At 40.4% G+C, this 23,270-nt stretch overlaps 3 protein-coding genes across 6 annotated transcripts; 2 read left to right on the forward strand and 1 right to left on the reverse strand.

Annotated features, from left to right (window-relative positions):
* The first annotated feature begins 80 nt into the window (after positions 1 to 80).
* Positions 81 to 9,786, forward strand: calcoco2 (calcium binding and coiled-coil domain 2). 3 transcript variants are annotated; one of them, XM_056429666.1, is made up of 15 exons: positions 81 to 187; positions 613 to 772; positions 1,617 to 1,719; positions 3,167 to 3,327; positions 3,482 to 3,607; positions 3,687 to 3,794; positions 3,865 to 3,963; positions 4,050 to 4,159; positions 4,284 to 4,353; positions 5,146 to 5,274; positions 5,366 to 5,554; positions 5,973 to 6,110; positions 6,214 to 6,415; positions 8,780 to 8,805; positions 8,945 to 9,786. In XM_056429666.1, the coding sequence occupies exons 2-15, from the start codon at positions 614 to 616 to the stop codon at positions 9,104 to 9,106; spliced, it is 1,782 nt and encodes a 593-aa protein (XP_056285641.1). In that variant the 5' UTR covers positions 81 to 187; position 613; the 3' UTR covers positions 9,107 to 9,786. The 3 variants fall into 3 exon arrangements, with proteins under 3 accessions (XP_056285641.1, XP_056285642.1, XP_056285643.1); XM_056429667.1 differs by having other exon boundaries at positions 3,868 to 3,963; XM_056429668.1 differs by lacking the exon at positions 3,482 to 3,607.
* Positions 9,356 to 14,843, reverse strand: snf8 (SNF8 subunit of ESCRT-II). The gene is made up of 8 exons (XM_056429669.1): positions 14,619 to 14,843; positions 14,074 to 14,124; positions 13,760 to 13,898; positions 13,564 to 13,668; positions 13,304 to 13,376; positions 13,060 to 13,201; positions 11,226 to 11,300; positions 9,356 to 10,097 (listed from the first exon to the last, which is right to left on the reverse strand). The coding sequence occupies exons 1-8, from the start codon at positions 14,670 to 14,672 to the stop codon at positions 9,960 to 9,962; spliced, it is 777 nt and encodes a 258-aa protein (XP_056285644.1). The 5' UTR covers positions 14,673 to 14,843; the 3' UTR covers positions 9,356 to 9,959.
* Positions 14,844 to 15,668: 825 nt separating this feature from the next.
* On the forward strand, positions 15,669 to 23,091 carry msl1b (MSL complex subunit 1b). Of its 2 annotated transcripts, none has more exons than XM_056430052.1 (9): positions 15,669 to 15,734; positions 16,248 to 16,878; positions 16,976 to 17,175; positions 17,387 to 17,748; positions 17,841 to 17,905; positions 18,002 to 18,069; positions 20,785 to 20,909; positions 20,994 to 21,066; positions 21,539 to 23,091. In XM_056430052.1, the coding sequence occupies exons 2-9, from the start codon at positions 16,456 to 16,458 to the stop codon at positions 21,627 to 21,629; spliced, it is 1,407 nt and encodes a 468-aa protein (XP_056286027.1). In that variant the 5' UTR covers positions 15,669 to 15,734; positions 16,248 to 16,455; the 3' UTR covers positions 21,630 to 23,091. The 2 variants fall into 2 exon arrangements, with proteins under 2 accessions (XP_056286027.1, XP_056286028.1); XM_056430053.1 differs by lacking the exon at positions 15,669 to 15,734 and adding an exon at positions 16,004 to 16,139.
* Positions 23,092 to 23,270: the final 179 nt, after the last annotated feature.

Below are 23,270 nucleotides of genomic sequence, written 5' to 3' on the forward strand. Positions count from 1 at the left end.
AGTTTAAATGCAATGGTATATATACTTACTTTGGCAAATCCAAGAAGATCGGGTTGAACGTAAAAGCACCGAACTACTTTACGTTGTTTGCGGCTGTATAAATGTCCGAGGAGCCCCTGAACGCAGCACCTTCTGACAAGCGGAGCTGGCGGTCGATGCCCGCGCGCTGACAAGTGACGACTAACATGTAAGTTTAACGTCTTTATCCGAACTTTTCTTCGCAAATGTCGGTGTGTTGCCACTTCCTGGGGCGAAAACAACGTTTACTATGAGACATTAACATTATATAAAGTCTCGGGTGAGCACTATTCGGCCAGCTTACTTTCGGTTTCTCTATTTTAATTTGTAAAAGGCCCATTAAACTTGACCGTTTAAATGTTTATATAACCGACTAAAAGTCATCTCCAAGGAGAGGGGAGTCGTTTTAACTTTGTGTCGCCATTTTTAGCGCTGGAAAAAAATGTGTTTTTCATTTAATTATGAGATATTATATGTGCGCTACAACAACATGAAGACGAAAGCTAATACAGAAACACTGGAGCTGCTTGCTGTCACATGCCGTGACGTCACACTCCGTTTCATCTTCCGTGTTTACGTATTTACCTGTTGCAGCATGGAGAGCCACAAAGAGGCGCCTGTGCCCGCAGCACGCATCTTCTCCCAGGTGTTGTTCACCGACCCACCTCACTCCTACCCGCCTTTCACCCCGGTCACCTGCAGCTACACCGCCGCTTTCCAGCCGAGCCCCCGGGACTGGGTGGGCATGTTTAAGGTGAGGACACCATGAGAAACTTTCTCTGTATAATAACTCATCATATTTACGTCTCTCAAAATAACTACTCATCTCAAAATAACGACATTTCTAGATCTCTAGTCTCTCGACATAATTGTACTAACTGAAAATAATGACTTTAGTATCTTAAAATAAGGACTTACTAAAAAAATAAGGACTTAGTAGCCTATCTCAAAAATACTAAGTTAGTTTCTTGAAATAGTGACTTAGTATCTCTAGCATCTCAAAATAATGACTTTAGCATCTTAAAAATAAGGACCTAGTAAAAAAACAAGGACTTAGTATCTCTAGTATCTCAAAATAATGACTTAGTATCTCTATTATCTAAAAATAATGACTTAGTATCTCAAAATAATGACATTGTATCTAAAAAATAACGACTTGGTATCTCTAGTATCTAAAAAATAATGACTTTAGTATCTTAAAAATAAGGACCTAGTAAAAAAACAAGGACTTAGTATCTCTAGTATCTGAAAATAATGACTTAGTATCTCTATTATCTAAAAATAATGACTTAGTATCTTTAGTATCTCAAAATAATGACATTGTATCTAAAAAATAACGACTTGGTATCTCTAGTATCTAAAACATAATAACCTAGTGTCTCAAAATAATGACTCGGTATCTCTAGAATCTTAAAATAATGACTTAGTATCTTTAGTATCTCAAAATAATGACTTAGTTTCTAAAAACATTCTTATCATGACATACAGGATGTTTTTCTGGATCACATTGGTGGAAAAGGCATCCATTGCTTTCACATACCTGTGTGTTGCGTCACAGAATTTGCACCTTGAGTTTTGTCTTAACTTTTCTTGAACAGGTGGGGTGGAGCACAACAAAGGACTACTACACCTTCGTGTGGGTGGAGCCCTGTCTGGATGTGCTCCGCCAGGAGTCCGCCACCAGGCAGGCTGTTTTTAAACGTAAGAAGAAGTTTCACTTTTACTTCATGATTTGTTAAATTAGTTTTGATCCATGATCTGATCCTCTCATGAGAAGTGAACTTGTGATCCGCCATCACAGGTTTAAAGTCTCTGCGTGAACCACAAATGTTTTTTACCTCTCGGACAGTTTAATTCTCACAAAGAATGTGAGTCATGAGGTTTGGTCTAGATTTCTGAGAGAGAGATCTGATGATCTCTGCGTGTGACTTCTAAAAATAAAGTATTGTTTACTTTGTGATGCGTCATATTAGTTTATGTCCTCAGTGAGGACTTTGACTTTATAGCTGATTGCTTCATGCCAATGTGTTTGTTTTCGAGAGCCCTGAAGAAGTAAAAGTATCTATCATTTCACAAGAAAAAAGTCAAAAGTCAAAGTGAATATAATTTTATATAACTTTTAAATTAACTGCTTTTTTAATCCTGTGAGTCTTGCCTCTGTCTCGGGACGTTCAGATTGTGAAGTGCTAGTAATATTTTTTTTATTTTACAGCAGCCTCAAAGGAGCACTTATTTCAAATGTAGCCAGTTTTTGAGTATTTACAATAAAGGTGTAGTTTAAAATTAAGCCAATAATTATTTTAAAGAGTAGGGTTGTTGAAATAGTTTTTATTCAAAATGTATTTATATATACACTACCGTTCAAAAGTTTGGGATCACTTAGAAATGACTTTTTCAAAGAAAAGCACTGTTTTTTCAATAAAGATAACATTAATCAGAAATACCCTCTCTACATTGTTAATGTGGTAAATGACTATTCTAGGTGGAAACGTCTGGTTTCTAATGAAATATCTCCATAGGTGTATAGAGGCCCATTTCCATCAACTATCACTCCAGTGTTCTAATGGTACATTGTGTTTGCTAATCGCCTTAGAAGACTAATGTCTGATTAGAAAACCCGTGCAATTATGTTAGCACAGCTGAAAACAGTTATGCTGGTGATATAAGCTATACAACTGGCCTTCCTTTGAGCTTGAAGTTTGTAGAACAAAATTAATACTTCAAATATTAATCATTATTTCTAAGCTTGTCAATGTCTTGACTATATTTTATATTCATTTGATAAATAAAAGTGTGATTTTTCATGGAAGACACGAAATTGTCTGGGTGATCCCAAACTTTTGAACGGTAGTGTATATATATATATATATATAATTTAAATGGCAGAAAATAAATCAGCAAAAATTGTAATAATCAGTTCATCTTTTCAGTTTACAAAAAATAATTTACTTCTTTTCTCTTTCTCATATGATTGTAAACTGATGGGGGGCATTGTTGACAAGGGATATTAAGACAGAACGAGGAGTTTTTAGTCATTAGAATTAGCGAGTTTCACTATTTTCAGACATTTTATTGACAGGTAGAATATGCAAATAATCGTTGCTCGAGTCAAATGAATCCACGTGTCGCTCTGTTTTCGTCCCATCAGAGTACTACCTGCCCAAGGATGATCTTGACTTCTACCAGTTCTGCTACGTTGACGGTGCCGGGCAGGTGCGCGGAGCCAGCACTTCTTTCTGTTTTAAAAACCCGGAGCAGCAAAGCCCGGAGAGCATCGCGGAGGACGAGCTCATGGTTATTATGACACAGGTACCGACGCGACGCATGCTAGCAGCTCTACCTCGCTGTTTGTGGGCCGATTTAAGGTCTTTGTGAAAGATAAACAAGTATTTTTCTATACGTGATGAGGAGGCAAAAGTAAATAAAAGCTGCGCATTGACTCAATGTGCTCTGTTGAAACCAGGAGCAGGTCGAAGGGAGTCTACGTGAGAAAGCTGAACTGCAGAGGGAGCTGGATAAGATAAGGGCAGAAAATGAAATCTTAAAACATGATAGAAAGGCGGAGCAGGAACAAGCCGCCAGCTCAAAGGTCGATAAAAACATGTTGCGCAACAGAAATAGTTGAATAGGAGCGTTGCTATTTGACGCGGTGCGATTCATTCCTCCAGGAGCACGTGATGAGTCAGCTGGTCGAAGACATGGATCAAATCAAGGAGCAGAATGAAACCTTGAGAAGCGCCTTGCGGCAGATGGTGGAGGAAACGGAAGGCTTGAAGGTTCGTCTTCAAGTCCGCGGGTGGAATCGGTGCCACGGCGTCAGTGTGGATGCAACTCTGGTGTCACCAGCAGGTGGAGATGACGAAGCAGATGGAGAAACGGCAACGCGACGGGGAGGAGGAGAGAAAACAAAGCTCGGGGTTAGACGCCGCGTCCAGACAAAACGAGGTGAGATCTATAAAAAAAAATGTTTTAATAATCATAAAAGGTGCCGACAAAATCCAGTGCCAATCCTTCGTTGTTCGACTCTGCAGGCTCGCGCTCAGGAGAAGTTGGACCGAGCTGAGATGAAGATCAACCTGCTGCAGGAGGAACGCGAGGAGCTGAGGGGGCGGGTCCACGCTCACAGTGCGGAGGTCGCCACGTGAGTCCGGACGTTCCCATCTAAGTAGAAACGTGTTGCGTACGTTTTCTCTGCCCCCCCCCCCCCCGATGACATCTCCTGTTTTTATTTTGTTTTTTGTCTTTTATGGCCCGTGTGTCTTCAGGTTAAATTCCAAACTCAGACACCAGGAAAGGGAACTGTTCAAAATGAAAGACGGCGTCCAGCTGCTTCAGGTACGTCCGAGCCGTGATGTCATCAAGTATCCCGTTGCATTATAATCATTAGCAGATGGGCTCTGGCTGGAGATGAATATCTTCAAATACGGCTCACTAATATATGTAGTTTACTAAATACAGAGACAGGCTCAATAACAACAAGTTTACCAAACAGGAGAACTAGAATATTTGTTGGGGACTAATTTCAGTGACAGATTTGGTGCATTTATTGCATCTTTTCCTGTGATTTCTTTCTTCTTATTATAGTAAAGTGGTTTGTGATCACAAGGATGCCAATTTATTAACTATATTAACATCACAGGTGTACATTTCTTTTTAATGATGACGACGACTCACTCCTGACGTTTTGAGGACTTTTTGTCATCAACAAATCTAAACTGAAAGCAACATCGTTTTAATCTGAAGACGTCTCACAAATATATACATTTGGCGCTCTAGTGATTGTGTGTGCTTTTTAAAACACACAATTATTGTAAGAAGACCCATTCGTTTATTTATTTTTCGACAAGAGTTCTTACAGATGGCAGATTAGCTGGGTTCAGTATCAGAATCGGCTTTATTGGCCATGTATGTGTGCACATACATGGAATTTACACATTTACAAATACCAGGATAAATATAAAATAGACTTTGAAGACAACAGAATAGCAACATGTATGTACAATATAAAACAACAGTGACAATAAATGGATGTTAGTGCAGAAAGAAAGTGGTGATAGAGCAAGTCTGTTCCCGTAGTCAAAACGTTGTTCCTGTCGTCAAATGTGTGTGTGTTCACCTTTTCGTCAGGTTGACCTTCAGAGCCTCGAGAGAGAAAAGAAGAGGCTCCAGCTGGCGCTGCAGAGGTCGCAGAGCCTCGTGCACGAGAACCCAGAGCTGCAGAGGACGCAGCAGAACTGTCCGGAGGACGACCTGAGGGTGGGAATAAATGACATAATAATAATGATAATAATAAAATGCTGACGTTCTATTCAAAGATCCAACGGTGACATGACAATGTCTCCCTCAGGCGGAGTGTCAGACTCTCACCCACCAGCTGCAGGACGCTCAGAGGAAACTGGCGAATGAGAGGGAGGAGGCCAGAAACGGCAATAGACGCGTTGAGTATCTGGATAACGAGCTGCAGCATCTCGGGGAGCAGCTGGAGAAGGTGTCCATCACATGTGGGCACGCAGAGCGTATGAGTGGCAAACAGGAGGCAAGTCAACTAAATGCACCTGAGGACACCTGGACTTCGGTTAAGTGATAACATGCGGCAGCCATATTGGGGTTTTATTCTCTTGATGCTGCAGGATACAATGCAGGTGTATTTTAGAGAATAAAGGGAACAGTTTGGGGAAAGGAAGCTCTTCCTGTGGGTTGTACACTTTTAAACTAATTAAAAATTTACAACCCACAAGATAAAAAATGTTTAAAATAAATGATGCGTTTTTAAAAAGATGCTCGACAGGAAATTCAGAGCTAACGGGGTTTACCTGAGGGGAACAGGAGTGTGTGAGTGTATGGGAACAAATCCCTACAGCCGGTTCAAACATCTCGCCGCCTCGGAGCTGAAGGTCATGCCTTACATGTGCGTTCCTTAAGACCCGGGCTCGTTTCCCTTCTTTCTCTCCCAGATGCAGCTCGCGGAGATGAACCAGACAATAGCAGAGGCGCGGGAAGTGCTGGCGGATAAAGACGGCACGATAGAGGAGAAGGAACAAATCGTCAGGATGGTGACGCGCGAGAAAGAAGCGCTGGCCAGAGAGAACCGGGTACGGCGACACAAACATCTTCCTTTAAAAATAAAGAAAGAAAAGGGGGTGGGTGACTTTTTTTGAGATGCGTCTTATTGTTTCTTGGCGTTTATTCCACCAGACGCTCGCGAGCGACATGGAGAGGCTGCGCAGAGCACTCGACGACTTTCAAGAGTCTCTCCCGCCCGAGTTGCCTCGCCTGCAGCCGGACGCCAACACGCCAGCCAACGCCAGCTGGCAGCAGCAGCAGCAACAGCAGCAACAACAGCAACAACAACAACAGCAGCAGGACGAGGCCCCTGAAGAAATCAACACGTACAGTGGTGAGTGACTGGGAATGTAGTTTTTAGATCAGATAATAAGGCCACACAAAAGTTACTTTGCAGCATGTTTGTTGGTCTTGCAGTGGAAAAGGAAAGTTCCCTCTCACACTCGTAGGCGTGGTTATATACAGTGCATCCGGAAAGTATTCAGTGCTTCACTTTTTCCACATTTTGTTATGTTACAGCCTTATTCCAAAATGGATTAAATTCATTATTTTCCTCATCATTCTACACACAACAACCCATAATGACAAAGTGAAAACTGTTTTTTGCAAATTTTTGCAAATGTGTTAAAAATAAAGAACGAAAACATAACATGTACATAAGTATTCACAGCCTTTGCCATGACACTCAAAATGTAGCTCAGGTGCATCCTGTTTCCACTGATCATCCTTGAGATATTTGATTGGAGTCCACCTGTGCTAAATTCAGTTGATTGGACATGATTGAGAAAGGCACACACCTGTCTATATAAGGTATCACAGTTGACAGTAAAACATCTTGAATCTTGAATCTTGAATATCAGAGCATAAACCAAGCCATGAAGTTCAAGGAATTATCTATAGACCTCCGAGACAGAATTGTATCGAGGCACAGATCTGGCGAAGGGAACAGAAAGATTTATGCAGCATTGAAAGTCCCAATGAGCACAGTGGCCTCCATCATCCGGAAATGGAAGAAGTTTGGAACCACCAGGACTCTTCCTAGAGTTGGCCGCCCAGCCAGACTGAGCGATCGGGGGAGAAGGGCCTTAGTCAGGGAGGTGACCAGGAACCCGATGGTCACTCTGACAGAGCTCCAGCATTGTTCTATGAAGAGAGGAGAACCTTCCAGAAGGACAACCATCTCTGCAGCACTCCACAAATCAGGCCTGTTTGGTAGAGTGGCCAGATGGAAGCCACTCCTCAGTAAAAAGCACATGACAGCCCACCTAGAGTTTGCAAAAAAGCACCTGAAGGACTCTCAGACCATGAGAAACAAAATTCTCTGGTCTGATGAAACAAAGATTGAACTCTTTGGCCTGAATGCCAAGCGTCATGTCTGGAGGGAACCAGGCACTGCTCATCACCTGGCCAATACCATCCCTACAGTGAAGCATGGTGGTGGCAGTATCATGCTGTGGGGATGTTTTTCAGCGGGAGGAACTGGGAGACTAGTCAGGATTGAGGGAAAGGTGAATGCAGCAATGTACAGAGACATCCTGGATGAAAACATGCTCCAAAGCGCTCTGGACCTCAGACTGGGGCGACGGTTCATCTTCCAACAGGACAACGACCCGAAGCACACAGCCAAGATAACAAAGGAGTGGCTTCGGGACAACTCTGTGAAGGTCCTTGAGTGGCCCAGCCAGAGCCCTGACTTGAACCCGATTGAACATCTCTGGAGAGATCTGAAAATGGCTGTGCACCGACGCTCCCCATCCAACCTGATGGAACTTGAGAGGTTCTGCAAAGAAGAATGGGAGAAACTGCCCAGAAATAGGTGTGCCACGCTTGTGGCATCATACCCAAGAAGACTTGAGGCTGTAATTGCTGCCAATGGTGCTTCAACAAAGTATTGAGCAATACTTATGTACATGTTATGTTTTCGTTCTTTATTTTTAATAAATTAGCAAAAAACAGTTTTCACTTTGTCATTATGGGTTTTTGTGTGTACAATGTTGAGGAAAATAATGAATTTAATCCATTTTGGAATAAGGCTGTAACACAACAAAATGTGGAAAAAATGAAGCACTGAATACTTTCCGGATGCACTGTATGTGCTCACCTGAAGTTTTCAGATATCAGAGACTTCTGCCGTCCCCTCGGTGTAACGGAGATTAAGGAGTTTTCAATTATAGAGTTTAAATAAATGTCAAATAAAAATGTGCTTTTCCAGAAATTAGGTCCCGGTTACTTGAATCATCATGAACTGACATTAGGATTGGGCAATATGATGAAATTAATATATATAATGTTTGTACAAAATAAGTTATTACTTTAACATATCTAGGTGGTTCAGCAGGAAATCTTTTATTTGTATGTGATGAAGTATCTCTATGAAGTGTCTGTTATTTAATTTGAGCGATTTACTTAAAATAGTCATGTTGTTTTATCCATTTTTGTCCCAACAAAAGAATATTTTTTTATATATAATCATGTGTATATATATGTGTGTGTATATATATATACCGTGATAAAATAAATATCCAGATTGTATCTACAATCATGCACTTCTACTAGACATGTATACGTGAAAGTTATTCATAAACAACAACTATCTGGTTTCATTGATAATAAAAACAATAATTAGCTAAAGCCCCTTAAATTCACAAAAAGTAATTGTTTGAATTAATGTTATTAACTGATGAACCTTTCCTTGCAGATATCCCTGGAGACGGAGAGGAAGAGGTGAGTCAAATTATTTCAGCCCCGTATGAATAAAGAGGTCTATTTATATCACCAATAAACTGACCACAACCTGAAAGAACCAGAAGCAGCTGAACTCTCACCTCTAAAACTTGTTTACCGTTTTTATTTTGCCCACCAGTTGCTGGTGTGTCGTCACTGCAACGAGAGCTTCCCCTGCATCACCCGAGACGAGCTGGAGCAGCACGAGCAGAGTCACCGCGTGTGCCCGTACTGCACGATGATCTGCGACAAGATGGAGCAGCTCGTGTACGAGGATCACGTCTACGGCCACGAGCTGTGAGCCCAAAATACAAAAAGAAACAGACGAGTCGGGCGGGTCCGATGTAAAAGAGCCTCTCCGATTATTATTATTACTCTTTTACTGCAACTTACTTTATACTCTTGAGCTTTTTTCAAATCAAATGTTTTTTTGGGTGGTTTTGTGTTTCTCAGCCAATAAGTGTCCTCATTTATTTTGATCAAATAATATCTTCATTAAAAGTAAAAATATTTTAATTTAACAAATGGAATCAAAGCACTTAAACGTAAAGACAATTCAAAAAGTCTGAATTTAATTATTTACACTGAATTTAAAGATTGCACCAATCAGTCTCATATAAATGATTGTTGCCAGTCGAATTAGCCCAAAATACGTCCGTAAATCAATTTGGAACAACTCAGTTGTTTGAACTTAACCCCTCGATCACCACAACGACTTAATAGGAAAGACGTGAGAGTAAAACATGTGAGCTCTTTAGCTCGAGAGACTAAATATGAAAGAGTCGAGGAATTATCTGTTTGAAGAAGAAAAAGTTATATTAGAATTTTAGATAATACATGGCACATTAAACATTTTAACCACAATTCTTATTTTACAGCATAACTGCACTCTTCAAGGGAAACTGATCTACTGTGACTGAGTTGATTTCAGTGAATGTATGGAAACGGTTCTGCTGAAGGAATAAAAAATTAAAAAAACAAGTGGTAGAATGTGAAGTTATTCTTCATATATATGAAAGAATGAAAAAAATATTCCATGTCTGTCTGCGTCGATATCCCTGTGCAACGCCAGAGTCCTCGTTGCATAGTTCTCCAGAACGTGATCTCGGAGGGAAGATCCGCCCACCGGGCTCCGACACCCCGTTTTCTTTCTCTCAAGGCGTCATCTGATTGGCCTCCTCCGGTGTGACGTCACGGGAGGTTAACTCGGAGAAGAGAGCGGGCAGCCAGTACTGCGCTTCTTCTGCTGCTTGAGAGTCCAACCAGGCCAGGCCCTCTTTCAGCAGGTGGTCCTGGAGACATGAAGCCCAGCTTACATTAAAGAAAAAAACTATTTATAGCCCCAAGAGCACGCAATTAAAATTGATTCCTCGTGCATATCGACCAAAGTTAGAAAGTATGATGATAGTGACGACATGACCGAGATTTATTATCATTATTAATTTAATTTCAGTACTTCCCAGCTGTACAACAAAAATGTCGGGTGCAACTAATGATGAGCGATTATCTTCCTCTTCTCTGTTACTATTATTTAGTGGAATAAATGTTTTTAAAAATTGGAATTAAAAAAAGGCCAACGTGAGTCTTTAATTTTCCCGTTTTTGAACAAATCCTCATTTAAGAAGCTGAATGCAGAGATTAATTATATTAGTATTAATTAGTGCTGTGAAAAATAACGCGTTAACTCAGTTAATTAAATTACAGGATTAACTAGTTGTTTTTTTACGCATTTAACGCATGCGCAGAATGAGCTTCCAATCCGTCTGTTGTTGGTCGTCTCGAACCAGCAGCATGTCATTCTGTCTCTACGTGTCGCGTTAACACGACTCCGATCTCCGCCTCGCGCGCCGCAGAGCTCGGATGCCGGCGTGTGCCCCCCCCCCCCCCCACCCGTCAACAACTCTTCTCGGAGCTCTTGCCTGTCTTGAGAGCCCTGTAAATGTATATATGTGATTAATCATGATGAATCCACAGAAACCTGTGATTAACCTGATTAAAAATTGTAATCGTTTCACAGCCCTAGTATTAATATAAATATTTGCTTGCAAAACAACTAAAAGGATTAATAAAAAATGTAAATAGTTGCCTGACAGACTAATTGACTCATATTTGCAGCTCTTAATGAGCGCCAATTATACAATTACTCACATTACAACTGGACCGAGACAAGCAGCAGGAAATGAACGGTGTCAAAATGATTGAGTCATTAAAGAAGTGACTTTCAAAGTGTCACAACAATTGTACTTCTAGTTTAATTTTAGAGGTTCGTAACGACTGCTGTGAGCCAACAATCGGATATAAAAACATTAAAGCCTGTTGCAGAAAAGAGGATAATATTGAAGCATTTTGTGAATGAAATTGAAGACTTAATACTGAATTAAATGTTTGAGAGCAGTGATCTGAAATGAGCCGACACTCACCAGGACGTGACACGCCCGTTCCTTCTCCCACTTCAGACTGGCCTTGATCTCGCTCACTGTGACAAAGCCCTTTTTCTGCACATGAACAAAGAAACCAACGTCACTTTGCACCAAAAGGCCACAATTTATCTTTTTTGGATGAAAACAAACAGAAATTAAAACGCCCTTTTTTTTATTATAAAGAAAATCTTTAAAGTTGCTGGTTAAATTTTTAATCTGTGTCTTTTTTATTTCCCATGACATGACAATGCGCTCCACCATCGAGCGTTCGAGTTCACTGTATTGGGTATTGCAGCTTTTCTCCTGGCCTCAGAGGATATGCGTAAATAAATAAAATACCGCTTGAATAGAATTGGATCATTTAGATGAAGATGGAGCTGAGTGAAACAGAGTGGAACCACGGTGAAGCCAAGAGAGAGTGTGTGTGCGTTATTTGCTTTGACCTTGTGTGTGTTGCTTTAACGTGTTCTGACTTTCCAGAGATAGAAAAAACTGATGTGTAAATATGACTGTAGACCTACGTTATTAATAAAATAGATAAAATATAAATCTTGAGCTCAAGGAGGTAGAATATTTATTTTAATAATAAAAGTTAATCTGGAAGCTATTAAGTAGCATATATACAGGACTGTCTCAGAAAATTAGAATATTGTGATAAAGTTCTTTATTTTCTGTAATGCAATTAAAAAAACAAAAATGTCATGCATTCTGGATTTATTACAAATCAACTGAAATATTGCAAGCCTTTTATTCTTTTAATATTTAATATTTTTTTAATTGCATTACAGAAAATAAAGAACTTTATCACAATATTCTAATTTTCTGAGACAGTCCTGTATATATATATATATTGTATATTATATATATATATAAGAAGTGATAACATTAAATACTTAGCGAAATCATTTCATGTGTTGAACCACAATCCTTCAATCAAATTCATTGAAATATGTGTAAATATTCTGATGTCTGCTCACCAGCATAGATACGCGCCTCATACACTCATACACTCACTAAACACTCACGCATGCTATTGGTATCGTTACATGAGAGAGGGGGACTGAGACCGTTGGACAGCACCGTCCTATGAGAAGGGCTGGGGAGATGGAATTCTAGGAATTCTTCTCATTGACGGTTCAGCACCAATCCGAGGTCAGGATCTGTGTATTAAAAGGTTGAACTTTGCTTGGGAGTTTTTCTCCTGACATCCTGCGTGTTGTCATAGCGACTCCCCTGGGATTGCAATCGCAGCGAGCGCTTGTACTTTGTTTGTCATCAGAGAAAAAAATCTATCAGAACGAGAGACGTTGTTGGCTGAATTCTTCCAACGGCTCCACCAAATTCATACACGCCTTCATGTTGAAGTCGTGGCTTCTTTAGCATTCAAACACCCCATTTGGGTATTTCACAGTTTAATCCACATGACGGGAAGATTACAAATAGAGCTGCAAAGCCCCAGCAATATGTGACACCTGGAGGACAGCGGTGTGTTAGGGAACAGCGACACCAAGTGGTGGACTTTAAAACTGTTTTTATCCCACTGGCTTACTGTTTAACTCTCATTCTTTCAGCATGAGATGATTATTAAATTACACCTGTATTAAAATCAGAACAAGATGCACATTTAATGCTTATCTCTTTCTTTCACCTTGAGCAGCTGTGGTTTGAATGTCGATGACGCGGCATTATGGATTTATACCGAAAAGTGACTCGGGGGACGACTTTTGAATTCAAACGCGAGACTGTCATGTTAATATGTCTGTCGCCGGCTTTAATTCGTGGTCAAAACATAATAATTGTAAAATAGATGATCAACCGAGGAGCTGTGTCTCACCTCGGCCAGCTGCAGGACTACAGTGTGGTCCATGTTGAGCTCAGCTGGGACCGACTGGACCAAGTAAGAACCTCCCACAGGGATCATCCCAAAGCCGTTCCCCATCACCTTCAATTTCTTTATGGCTCTTATCAAGTCATCTCTGGGAAGCACATATTTTTGGGATTTTAATAAGCGATACAATTTAAAGCAGACAATTGAGCAAGTCTCGAATTTTCTATGATACTTGAAATATCCAACTTACTGGTTCACATCCTGCGCGTATTTACCTCTTCCCTTTAGTACTCTCTGATGGAGTTCGTCCAAAGTAATGAGCCCTGAGAATAAAACCAACACATCAACAGTCCATTATTAAATCGTAGAATCTGCGTCATGCAGGTGTTCATAACTGGATTCATTGCATATTACGCTGTTGAGATGCAGAATATCACAGATGGAGTTCAGGTCAGATTGACTGAGTCAACCAGTCAAAGGCAATAATTAGAGTCCAGGGAAATCACAAACCTCCATTTCTGTGTTTCAGGGCCAGACACACTTCAATAATCTGGACGCCGAGCTCATAGTAGAAATCACCTACGCCGAGCATCTCGGACCAAAACCCTTTGCCAGCTGTGGATGAAATCAAGAACGTTATTGTCACCTTTGAAACATATCATGTAAACACAAGTATCCTACAGATTTTATTCCAAATATTTCTCACAGGCAAGTGGGTCAACGCCAATGGTGGCACACATCTCCTGAAACTGAACCCTGAACTGGGAGTTCTTTCGGATTTCTTGTTTGTGTTTGCTGGCAAACTCCTCCAGGTTGGACTTGAAGGTCTCCAACTGCTTCGACATCTGGCAAAAAGAGTGAAACAGGTGAGTAAGTAAAGAGGAAGGAATATTAATAGACAAAAGTCTGCATACAAAATAAATATATGGATGCTATAGATGTGTAACTGGAAGCAGGAACTGTATATAAACATGGGATTATTTATGTCTGAATAAAAAAATGATGTTGACAAAAACTCACTTGGACAATTTGGTCCTCCGCAAGAACATTTCCTCTTTCCTTATACCTGGCCTAAATATAGAGGAAGAAGAAAAATAATCACAGGTTGGATAAGATAGTCAATGTTAGAAATAAATATTTTAGACAATAATACAATATAATCACAATGAAACAAATCACATAAATAAACAAGATAATAATCATGTTTATTGCCAAGTACGTTACACATACAAGGAATTGGACTTGTTGAAATGTGCATGACACACAAAAAACACAAAAAGTGCAATAACTTGAAACATCATTTTAAAATAGAAAAACAATCAAGTGTACAATACACATATGGTAAATAAACACATAAATAAGTGCATTTTCAAAGTACATTATAATTATAAATGGTGTTTTGTAATCATAATTAAACAAAACCATGTGTGACCAAACAAATAGGGAAATATAAAATAAGACAAAACTAAACAAGCCTCTCTTCCTTCAAGAGAAGTTGTTGTCACACATAATTAAAGGCGTTATTACGGACATGCAGGTGAATAACACCTGTAACTGTGACGTACCTCTGCGAGCTTCTTTTTGGCGATAGCTCCCGCGCCCACTCCTCTCCGGCGCATTCTGCTGGCGTCCGGTGCAAACGTTAAAAAGCGGAATCTGTACGAAACGGTATCTTTATCTTTTACGTTATCAGTCCGCTAATAACGTATACTCTGGAAAACAAACATTTTAAGGAACCGCAAATTAGTTCGAACCGAACTGCAACTTTCGTGCAACTGACGTAAACTACTTCCGCAATTAAACTACTTCCGGAAGAAGACTGCTTCCGCCGCATTGAGGGCCACCCATTCATATCATACCGCCCCCTGGTGGCCATAATAGTTATAACAGAATAACCCCCAAAATATAAAGTGTTTGTTTGAAGAAGTACTCGGATATTTTGCTTGAGTAAATAGTAGAAAAACATACACTAAAAGCCCTGATTTCCAAACTCATGTGCTTCGGTTTGAGAATGAATTTTAAAAAAGTAAAACTTGCAATAATATCGTTAGAAAATGTAGAATTTCAAAATATAAAGTAAAGTAAACGTAAAAATGTATTACCACCAAAATATACATGATACCAGATGTAAATTTCCTCCAACACCCTTGCACATCTTTTCTTTTCTTATTGAAATACACTTGACACTTTTATTTTATAAAACTATTTTAAAGTACTGTTGTTGTTGTTGTTGTTTAGCATATTTATGGATATGTTTTATATTTTTTTTATTTCATTGTTTTATTTTATGTTTATTGTTGTGCACCTTTCACTATGGTCAAATGCCTTGTACGTGCAACATACTTGGCAAATAAACTATTCTGATTCTTATTATTATGTATATAGGAGCATAACTTTTTAATAACAAACTAAAGCACAAAAGTCAAATGTGTCATTCAGCGCTTGAGGAACTGTACTTGCTTTAACTCTACCAAAGTTCATGACGTCATAACAGTATAATCATGACGTAATTGTGGCATATAACGTGTCCTCGGTCGCCCTCTGCTGGCCTCACCGAAACATTCAAAACACGAGAAATGGCCGCCCTGCAAATTACGCATGCGCAGTAGCGGGCGCTTTAACACAGGTCTTGAGGAGGGAACGTGAAGACAGTCGCAGGTGGGACTCCAGTAACAGACGAGGTGAGCGCGAGACGCGAAAAACCACATCGAAGTAAAAACAAGCGCGCGAGCGTCGTGTTGTTACATACACGGTCGTCATGACAACGTCGCTCTGGAAGCGCGGTTTCCTGTTTAACAACCAGCCGGCTAAACGTCAGCTAGCTTAGCTTAGCTAGCTAGCTTGTTATTGTTTTTTTTCTCACGATTCCGCGAGAGCCAAAATGGAGGAGAAGGCTCGCGCCAGTGTCGTACTGTGCCACTCCCGAGCCCTTCGTACTGTTAATGTCCACCCTCACTAGATTTAAATTCTCCTCACGTGAATATATGCGTCTCAATTAGCGCATGAGTGCTAATATAGCCTAGCTTATATTTTAGGGAAAGGAAAAGGTTGCCGGAGATCAGTCTGTGTGTCTGCTTTTGGTCCAAGTATGAGTAGTTGGTGCAATGTTTTACCAGCATCCCGGAGGCCGTGTTGCTCCGGTTAAACAAGACAATAACACGACACTGTTTTTGTTTGTGTGTTTTTCTGGACAGCTGCTGGCAGGTTCTCTCATGGGAGGCAGCTGTGGTTGAGATGCACCGCCGCAAGATGAGACGGCCGTCGTGTTCGCCATGACTGAGGTCAACGCTGTTTCCAAACACGGGATTCAAGCAGGACGCAGACGCAGTGGATAGGGCGCTTTTCGGGGACGCATACGGGGGCGAGATCCCGAGCAGATCCCGGGACCCGGACCAGAGTTACATGACAAGCAAAGTCCCCCTCGCGGCCACGGTTGCGGAGCTAGTTAAAGGAGATAACAAGACTGTGGGGATATTGTCCCCTGTGAGACAAATGGGGGGTGAGGGAACCCCAGTGAAAGGTAAACCCCTCTCTGCTGACAACATGGAGAACACTCAGATGGCTCTGAACAACAAGAACCCTAAGGATGCAGGTGGGGATGACAGCGTGAAGGGGGTGGTCCCCGAGGTCCTCGGCACAGCATCTATTGAACTCTCCGCCGAGGGAAAGTGGAGGAATATCAGGAAGACCCCCGCCAATCCACACACACAGGCCAACTGCCTCAGGCAGATTCTCCTCCTCCAACTGGACCTCATTGAACAGCAGCAGCAGCAGCTGCAGTCCAAGGACAAGGAGATAGATGAGCTTAAAGTGGACAAGGAGACGGTATGTAAAAGCACTCCATTGTCCGCTGCTAAGATGTGGATTCTAAATTAATTTAAAGCTAAGTTTATTTTGTCTATCTTCTTTTCTTCTGTTGCAGCTTCTTGCGCGCATCGAGCGCATGGAGCGTCGCCTGCAGCTGACGAAGAAGGACCCGCCACGTGACAAACGCCTTTTCCAGCCCCTGGAGCCATGGACCCCCGACAAGGAGGACATGTGGGATCTGGACGTCGAGGCGAGTCCGCAGCCCAACGCAGCCACTCCGCTCCAGTTTAGTCGGGGTGGAAAAGGTCAAAAGAGGTGAAGTGACTGTGCAGACGGTGCTCTGCTTTGCTCATGTGACTCGTGGTATTAAATCAAACCACATTCATGCATGCAGGAAAGGAGAATCTACAGTCTGGCACAGTTTATTAACGACTTTTCTGTGCAATATTCAAAAGAGGTAGAGTTCATGACTTCAATTTCTTTGTTGTGTTGTCCTAACTCTAATTCATTTTTTTGCTTCACACAGGAAATCTTGCTTTGGAGATGCTAAAATGCAAAAATCACGGGGCAAAAGCGCCAAGCTCAGTCCCCAGAAACACGAAATTCAGCCCGGTTCTCCCAATCAAAGAGAGCTCCGCAGTAAAGAAACCCCCGAGAAGACCTTTCCCATGAGGTCGGGGTTAGAAAGGGACCTCATGCTCCCGTGCAAAGAGGAGCCCGAGCTGAGCTGTCAGATTGAAGACCTGCCCTTCATGTCTACTACAGAGATGTACCTCTGTTGCTGGAACCAGCCGCCTCTCTCGCCATTGCGTGAGACTTCCCCTAAAAAGGAAGAAGAGGTGGCCAGTGAGTGGACTCCTCATGTAGTACATGATATGCTGATTGTTTGTAAGCGTGACCTATATCCCATCTTCTCATCACTATTTCCATCAAATGTCCAGAATGCACTGTCTCTAACTAACTTGATTTTCCCTCCTCAGTTCCATCTTGGAGGGAAAATCCCATTGAGCCTCTGGACGAGGACCCCTCCTTTATCCCTCCTGAGGTGAGCGGCGTCTTACATCTTAATAATTCTGGAGTTTATCTTAAAATCCCAAAAAGCATTAAACTCATAAACTGCATCATGTGACTTCCCATCAAGCCGCTGGACGACAACGTGTTTTTGAAACGGCACTTGAAGCTGGAGTTGGACGAGAAGAGGAGGAAAAGGTACCAAACACTGACTTCAGTTATTTGATTTTTAATAAATATCTTTCGATACTTGAGATTAAAGAATCGGACAATATTTAGTTGGAATGCTTCAGCAGTCCAACTATTGTTCTTGTAATCTTTATTCAACTTATTCTATTTCTTCCGTACCTTTTTTGTCCCTCTTCTTCTCCTTCATATATTCAGCTATTTGAACCATTCAAATATTAAAAAATTCAGCTTCTTCAGGAATAGAGGGGAATGACTTTTCATATTTCAAATGTTTCAAATTTTTGTATATTTAAATACTTTTATGTTATTATTATTCATCAGTTCCTTATGGAGAAAATATTCAACTTTAAAAAGCTTACAGTATCTTCATATTTTCAGCAAATTCAGCAATTTAATTTTTCTTATGTTCAGATAGTCTTCAGCTTTTACTGTATATTTTCAAATATTTTTTATGTTTTCAAATTTTCAAATTATTAATTTTTTTATGGAATAAATAATGAATGGGATCCAATGGGGGAAATCTTCAAATCCACTTCAACTTGTTCAACTTTAAAAGCTTACAATATCAGCATACATTCAGCTAAAGAAACAATTCCACGTTTAAAATGTTGACAAAAGTGTTAGCTATAACTTTATAAATAAGCTTCTTTTCATATCTCGTATAGTTATTTAATTGTAACCATTTTAGTTTTATGTGTTTTTCCGCTCCTCCTGGACTTTACAATGGGTGTGTGTGTGGGACCTCAGAGCTGTGACGTCGTCGTTAGAGTGCAGTGCTGCTTCAGAATCTTGCGAAAAAAAGATTTGTATATCGTCACTACGGCCACAATTCTTATTCTTTAGGCATTATTTTTTGATAAAGTAGTAGGGAATCTTGTGCTTGTCGTAGACATGTGACTATGTAATCCAACAGTTTCCCCGATTTTTCTAGAGAAGCCTTAACGAGGGAGGAAGTCCACCTTTCTCCTCAGTCATCTCCATTGTAATTCTGAGCACCTTTCAACTTTTTTGAAGCAAGCCGGAACATTTTCTGAACTGCGATTAAACTCTCATTTCTTAACCTAAAAAATATTTAAGGACATGTAAACGTTCACAAAAGCCTTGAGCATCTCCTAATGTAGACTTCTTTAGGATCGGAGTTATAGTTCTCTGTCAAATCCGAAGGGTTTAACAGGTTGATTTCATCAGATTCTGTGCTGTCTCTCACTCACACAGGTGTTTCATGTTAGGCTAATCAGTGGCGGATCTCAGTCTTGTTTATCATACATTTTGAACCCCCACACACACACACACACACACACAGACGAACGTTTGTGCGTGTGTGTGGCCGCGTGCGCTTGCGCGTGTGTCTTTAAATGGAGAGATAGAGGAGAACCAGCATTTGAGTTTTTCAGGTCTCATTTAACCCACAAACATATCGGCGCGTTCGGCTCAATCTTTCCTCTCTATTGATTCTACTATTTTGGTGATTTGATCATGTTTTTTTTGACAGGGTTTAACAAATGCTTTTGTAGAAAATCCACTCGGTGTTTAGATCGTCTATCCTTCACTCTGGTTTCTCCCTCTCTTTCTTTCTTTATCTTTCTCCTTCTGACTCAATTTCTTTCTCTCTCTTGATCTCACATCTGACTTTTCCCCCTCTCTCTCATTTCTTGGATTGTGATTCATATCTTTGAATATTTAGAAGTTAAAGTTTTGCTTATCTTTTTCAGTTATACATTTCCACCCAATATGTTTGTGCTTCAACATTTTCAGCAGGAAGTTTCCCTTTTTGATATGTTTAAGCTATGTTCAGCCTATTATCTGTTGGTAGCTATTTTAAGCTATGTTCAGCTTTAAAACATTTTTTATTTCAGCTAAATTCAGACATTTTCAGTTATTCATTTCATATTTCAGCTATTTCCAGACATTTTCAGTTATTCATTTCATATTTCAGCTATTTCCGGACATTTTCACTTATTCATTTCATATTTCAGCTATTTTCAGTTATTCATTTCATATTTCAGCTATTTTCAGCTTTAAAAAAAAGATATTTCAGCTAATTTCAGACATTTCCAGCTATTTCCAGACTTTCAGTTAATCATTTCATATTTCAGCTATTTTCAGAAATTTTCACTTATTCATTTCATATTTCAGCTATTTTCAGTTATTCATTTAATATTTCAGCTATTTTCAAACCTTTTTCAGCAATTTTGTTTTTATTTTTCAGCTTCAAGCTTTCAAATGTTAGCATTCCAACGCATTTTCAGAAGGAAATGCATTTTCTAGTTGTTTATGATCTTCTGTAGTTGGTTATAAAAGAATTGAGACCATATGTAATTAAATGGGGAATTCTACAGTTGTCCAAAATATTCTAACAGTTAAAACCTCAATGTAATTGGTAAAATAAATCATAACGTCAGTAACAACACAAAGAAACATGAAGCTTCAATATAAACAAGAATGCAGTCCATAAAAACAAGCCTGTAATTTAAACAAAAAGCACTTATTTAAATACTGTATGCAATGCAGGTTAAAGGAAGTTCATTGAGATCCGAGATTAATTTTATTTATTTTATAAGAACAAAGATATTGTGTTTGTCAACAGTTTGAACTCGAGATTCTGTTCTTTCTGAAGTCTTTACGCTACAAGTAATTGGGAGTTCCCTCCTGTAATGAAGTCCAGATTTCTCACTATTTTCTTTCCTCCTGCTGCCATTTTCATTGGTCGTCTCTGTTCTTCAGGTGGGACATCCAGCGAATCAGAGAGCAGCGCATGTTCCAGCGTCTGCAGCAGCGCATGAACAGGAAGAAGGTCGTCCCGGAGACGGAGCCCGAGCTCTCGTCCTTCTACCCCGACACTGAAGACGGTACGTCTGCATAACTAACGGCCAACTGTTCAGCAACATGTGCGGGATGCTTTTTTAAAACTTGATTTATTTTCTACCTGCCAGTTGAAACGATAGTGATCACTCCCTTCTTGCCTGTGGTGGCATTCGGCCGGCCGTTGCCCAAACTCTCACAACAGTAAGTTTGTCTTTTTTAGTTCTGCTTCGTGACATTTTTTCTCCTCCATAAAGTTATTGATCATCTAATTTCTCTGGTGAATCTGCACTGCAGAAAAGAAGAAGAAAAAAGAGTTTTTTAAATTAAGCAAATCAGTGGAAGAACTATGAGATGTGAAAGCAGCTGAGACTATCTTATAAAAGCATGTCTTCAAATTACAAAAATCTGTAAAAAACAAAATGTTTACAGATTTTTGTAATTTGAGCATTTTATTGAGCTTCGACTGAGAGATAATAATAAAAAGGGGTTATTACAATATTAAGAACGGTTGATAATTTAAAAACAGAAACCAACATAAAGTTCCACCAGAAGAACTTTGGTGCTCCTCGTTGAACTCTGTTTGTTGTTAGGATGATGTTGCACCGCTCCCTTCTTCGGAAACGATAAGTTTTGTTACTAATATAAATAAATAATATGCTTCTTCTTCCTCTAGGAACTTCGAGCTACCGTGGCTGGATGACAGAAGTCGCTGTCGCATCGAGGTTCCCAAAAAACACACTCCTCACCGGACCTGTCGGAAGTGAAACCCTGTTGTGTGAGAGATAGCGGAGAGACGCCGCTCCATGCCCGGATTAGAAAATACTATATTTGTCTGGTGTGGAGAAGAAGAGGAGGGTGGGGGGGGCTATGTATAACTGCTGTTGCTTTCAGTCTAAAGTCTTGCCGCTGACCTCCTGCAGAATATCACACACGCATGGGAGATATAGCTTAACACCCCTGTGTTATGTGCATGTTTGGCAACATGTTTAAAACTCATTTTGTAGCGGCTGTGCCATTAAGAAAAATGCCAATTTCATCACGTAAAAGTGGAGGTTTCTGTCACCATATTTGAATTTTTTTATGCGGCTGATGGGAGGAAGTGGACTCTAGTCTTGAGCGCGTAATAAAAACAAGAAAACGTGGGTTTCCATCTTGACTTGAAAGTAGAGCTCAAGCTGTTCGCCGCGAGCGACTTTGAGTTCTGGGTCGTCCTGCCGCGCTAATCCTTCTTGCCGTGGAAGAAAACCAATATCTAAATCTGACTGTCGTACTGTGTACCGCCTATATCACATGATTTAAATATCAATGTTTGGTTTCCCCTGGAAAGTGTTGCGGGGGGGAGAGGGAAGTCTGGGTCGGCCTGCTTGGTCTGCTGCCACCGTGACCCGGCCCCAGATCTAGCGGATGAGGAAGGATGGACGTTTGGTGTGATATCTGGAGGTTTGAGTCACACTCGGCATGATGATGTCATAATCAAATAATCACAGTTCAATGTGAGGGAAAGCCTTTTACAAAAAGCAGTCAAATGATTGTTCAGTGTTCCTGATTTGCTTCATGAAGACAGCACAGCTGATGAGACAGATGGTCAACCCAGTGCTCTGCTTCTTATTGTTTTTTTGCTTTGATTTTTTAAGTGAGTTGCATGGACTCTATTTTAGCCGTTTCTAATAAATAAAAACATTTAAAACATGGTAGCATGGCTGCAAACAACAACCTACGGAATGTGGCGCGACGTCGCGGCTGCTCTGCTCGCGCCGGAGCCAGCTGATAAAGTTATGCAGTTTTGATCGTTAGTTTCGCTTCTACTATAATATTAAGCAGGTTGTGTGTATGCCTGTTTGCTCCAGGCGTACACGGGGAACCATTGTAGAGGAGACATAAGCGTTGCTGCTTTAGTTCTATAGATGTTCACCAGTTTGCTCTTCGACATGCTGCCAGTTAATCTCTCACTGCAGTTTCTTCTTCGCTCGACCTAACAAGATGCAATCGCTCTCTGCAGCTTCCGCTCTTCGACCGCAGGTTTTGGAAATAGTTTTTTTTCTTCTTTCTTTCATTTTTCTGTACATAGCTTCCAGAAACAAATGTACATAAAACATGGCTGTTATTTTTTTATTATTTAATGTTGCAAGTGTTGAGTACATTCAATATTGTTCTATGATTGTATGTTGACAAATTGACAGTTTTGAAAGTTACATTTTTTGGAATAAAATTAACATGTCTACGAGATTTTTTGATGTTATGTTTGATCAAATAACTTGATTTGAGATTGATGAATGCCGCTGTATGTTTACAGAGCAGTCAGTGTGTTGCATTGTGGGATATGTAGTCCTCAGACTGCAGAGCCACAGAACAAGTTGATAAGTTCTCCACGATAAATAAACTGAACCTATTGTTCAAAATGTTCT

This window comes from Pseudoliparis swirei, chromosome 13 (genome assembly GCF_029220125.1).
Source record: "Pseudoliparis swirei isolate HS2019 ecotype Mariana Trench chromosome 13, NWPU_hadal_v1, whole genome shotgun sequence".
Taxonomy (NCBI): domain Eukaryota; kingdom Metazoa; phylum Chordata; class Actinopteri; order Perciformes; family Liparidae; genus Pseudoliparis; species Pseudoliparis swirei.

Coding starts and splice junctions, on each gene's coding strand:
- snf8 (XM_056429669.1), bottom strand. CDS start 14,672: ATGCGCCGGAGAGGAGTGGGCGCGGGAGCTATCGCCAAAAAGAAGCTC. Junction 13,377..13,563: donor CCTGAAACACAGAAATGGAG/GTTTGTGATTTC, acceptor TTTTATTCTCAG/GGCTCATTACTTTGGACGAA. Junction 11,301..13,059: donor TAGTCCTGCAGCTGGCCGAG/GTGAGACACAGC, acceptor GTTCATGTGCAG/AAAAAGGGCTTTGTCACAGT.
- msl1b (XM_056430052.1), top strand. CDS start 16,456: ATGACAAGCAAAGTCCCCCTCGCGGCCACGGTTGCGGAGCTAGTTAAA. Junction 18,070..20,784: donor GACGAGAAGAGGAGGAAAAG/GTACCAAACACT, acceptor TCTGTTCTTCAG/GTGGGACATCCAGCGAATCA. Junction 21,067..21,538: donor TTGCCCAAACTCTCACAACA/GTAAGTTTGTCT, acceptor TTCTTCCTCTAG/GAACTTCGAGCTACCGTGGC.
- calcoco2 (XM_056429666.1), top strand. CDS start 614: ATGGAGAGCCACAAAGAGGCGCCTGTGCCCGCAGCACGCATCTTCTCC. Junction 5,555..5,972: donor GTATGAGTGGCAAACAGGAG/GCAAGTCAACTA, acceptor TTTCTCTCCCAG/ATGCAGCTCGCGGAGATGAA. Junction 8,806..8,944: donor CTGGAGACGGAGAGGAAGAG/GTGAGTCAAATT, acceptor TTTGCCCACCAG/TTGCTGGTGTGTCGTCACTG.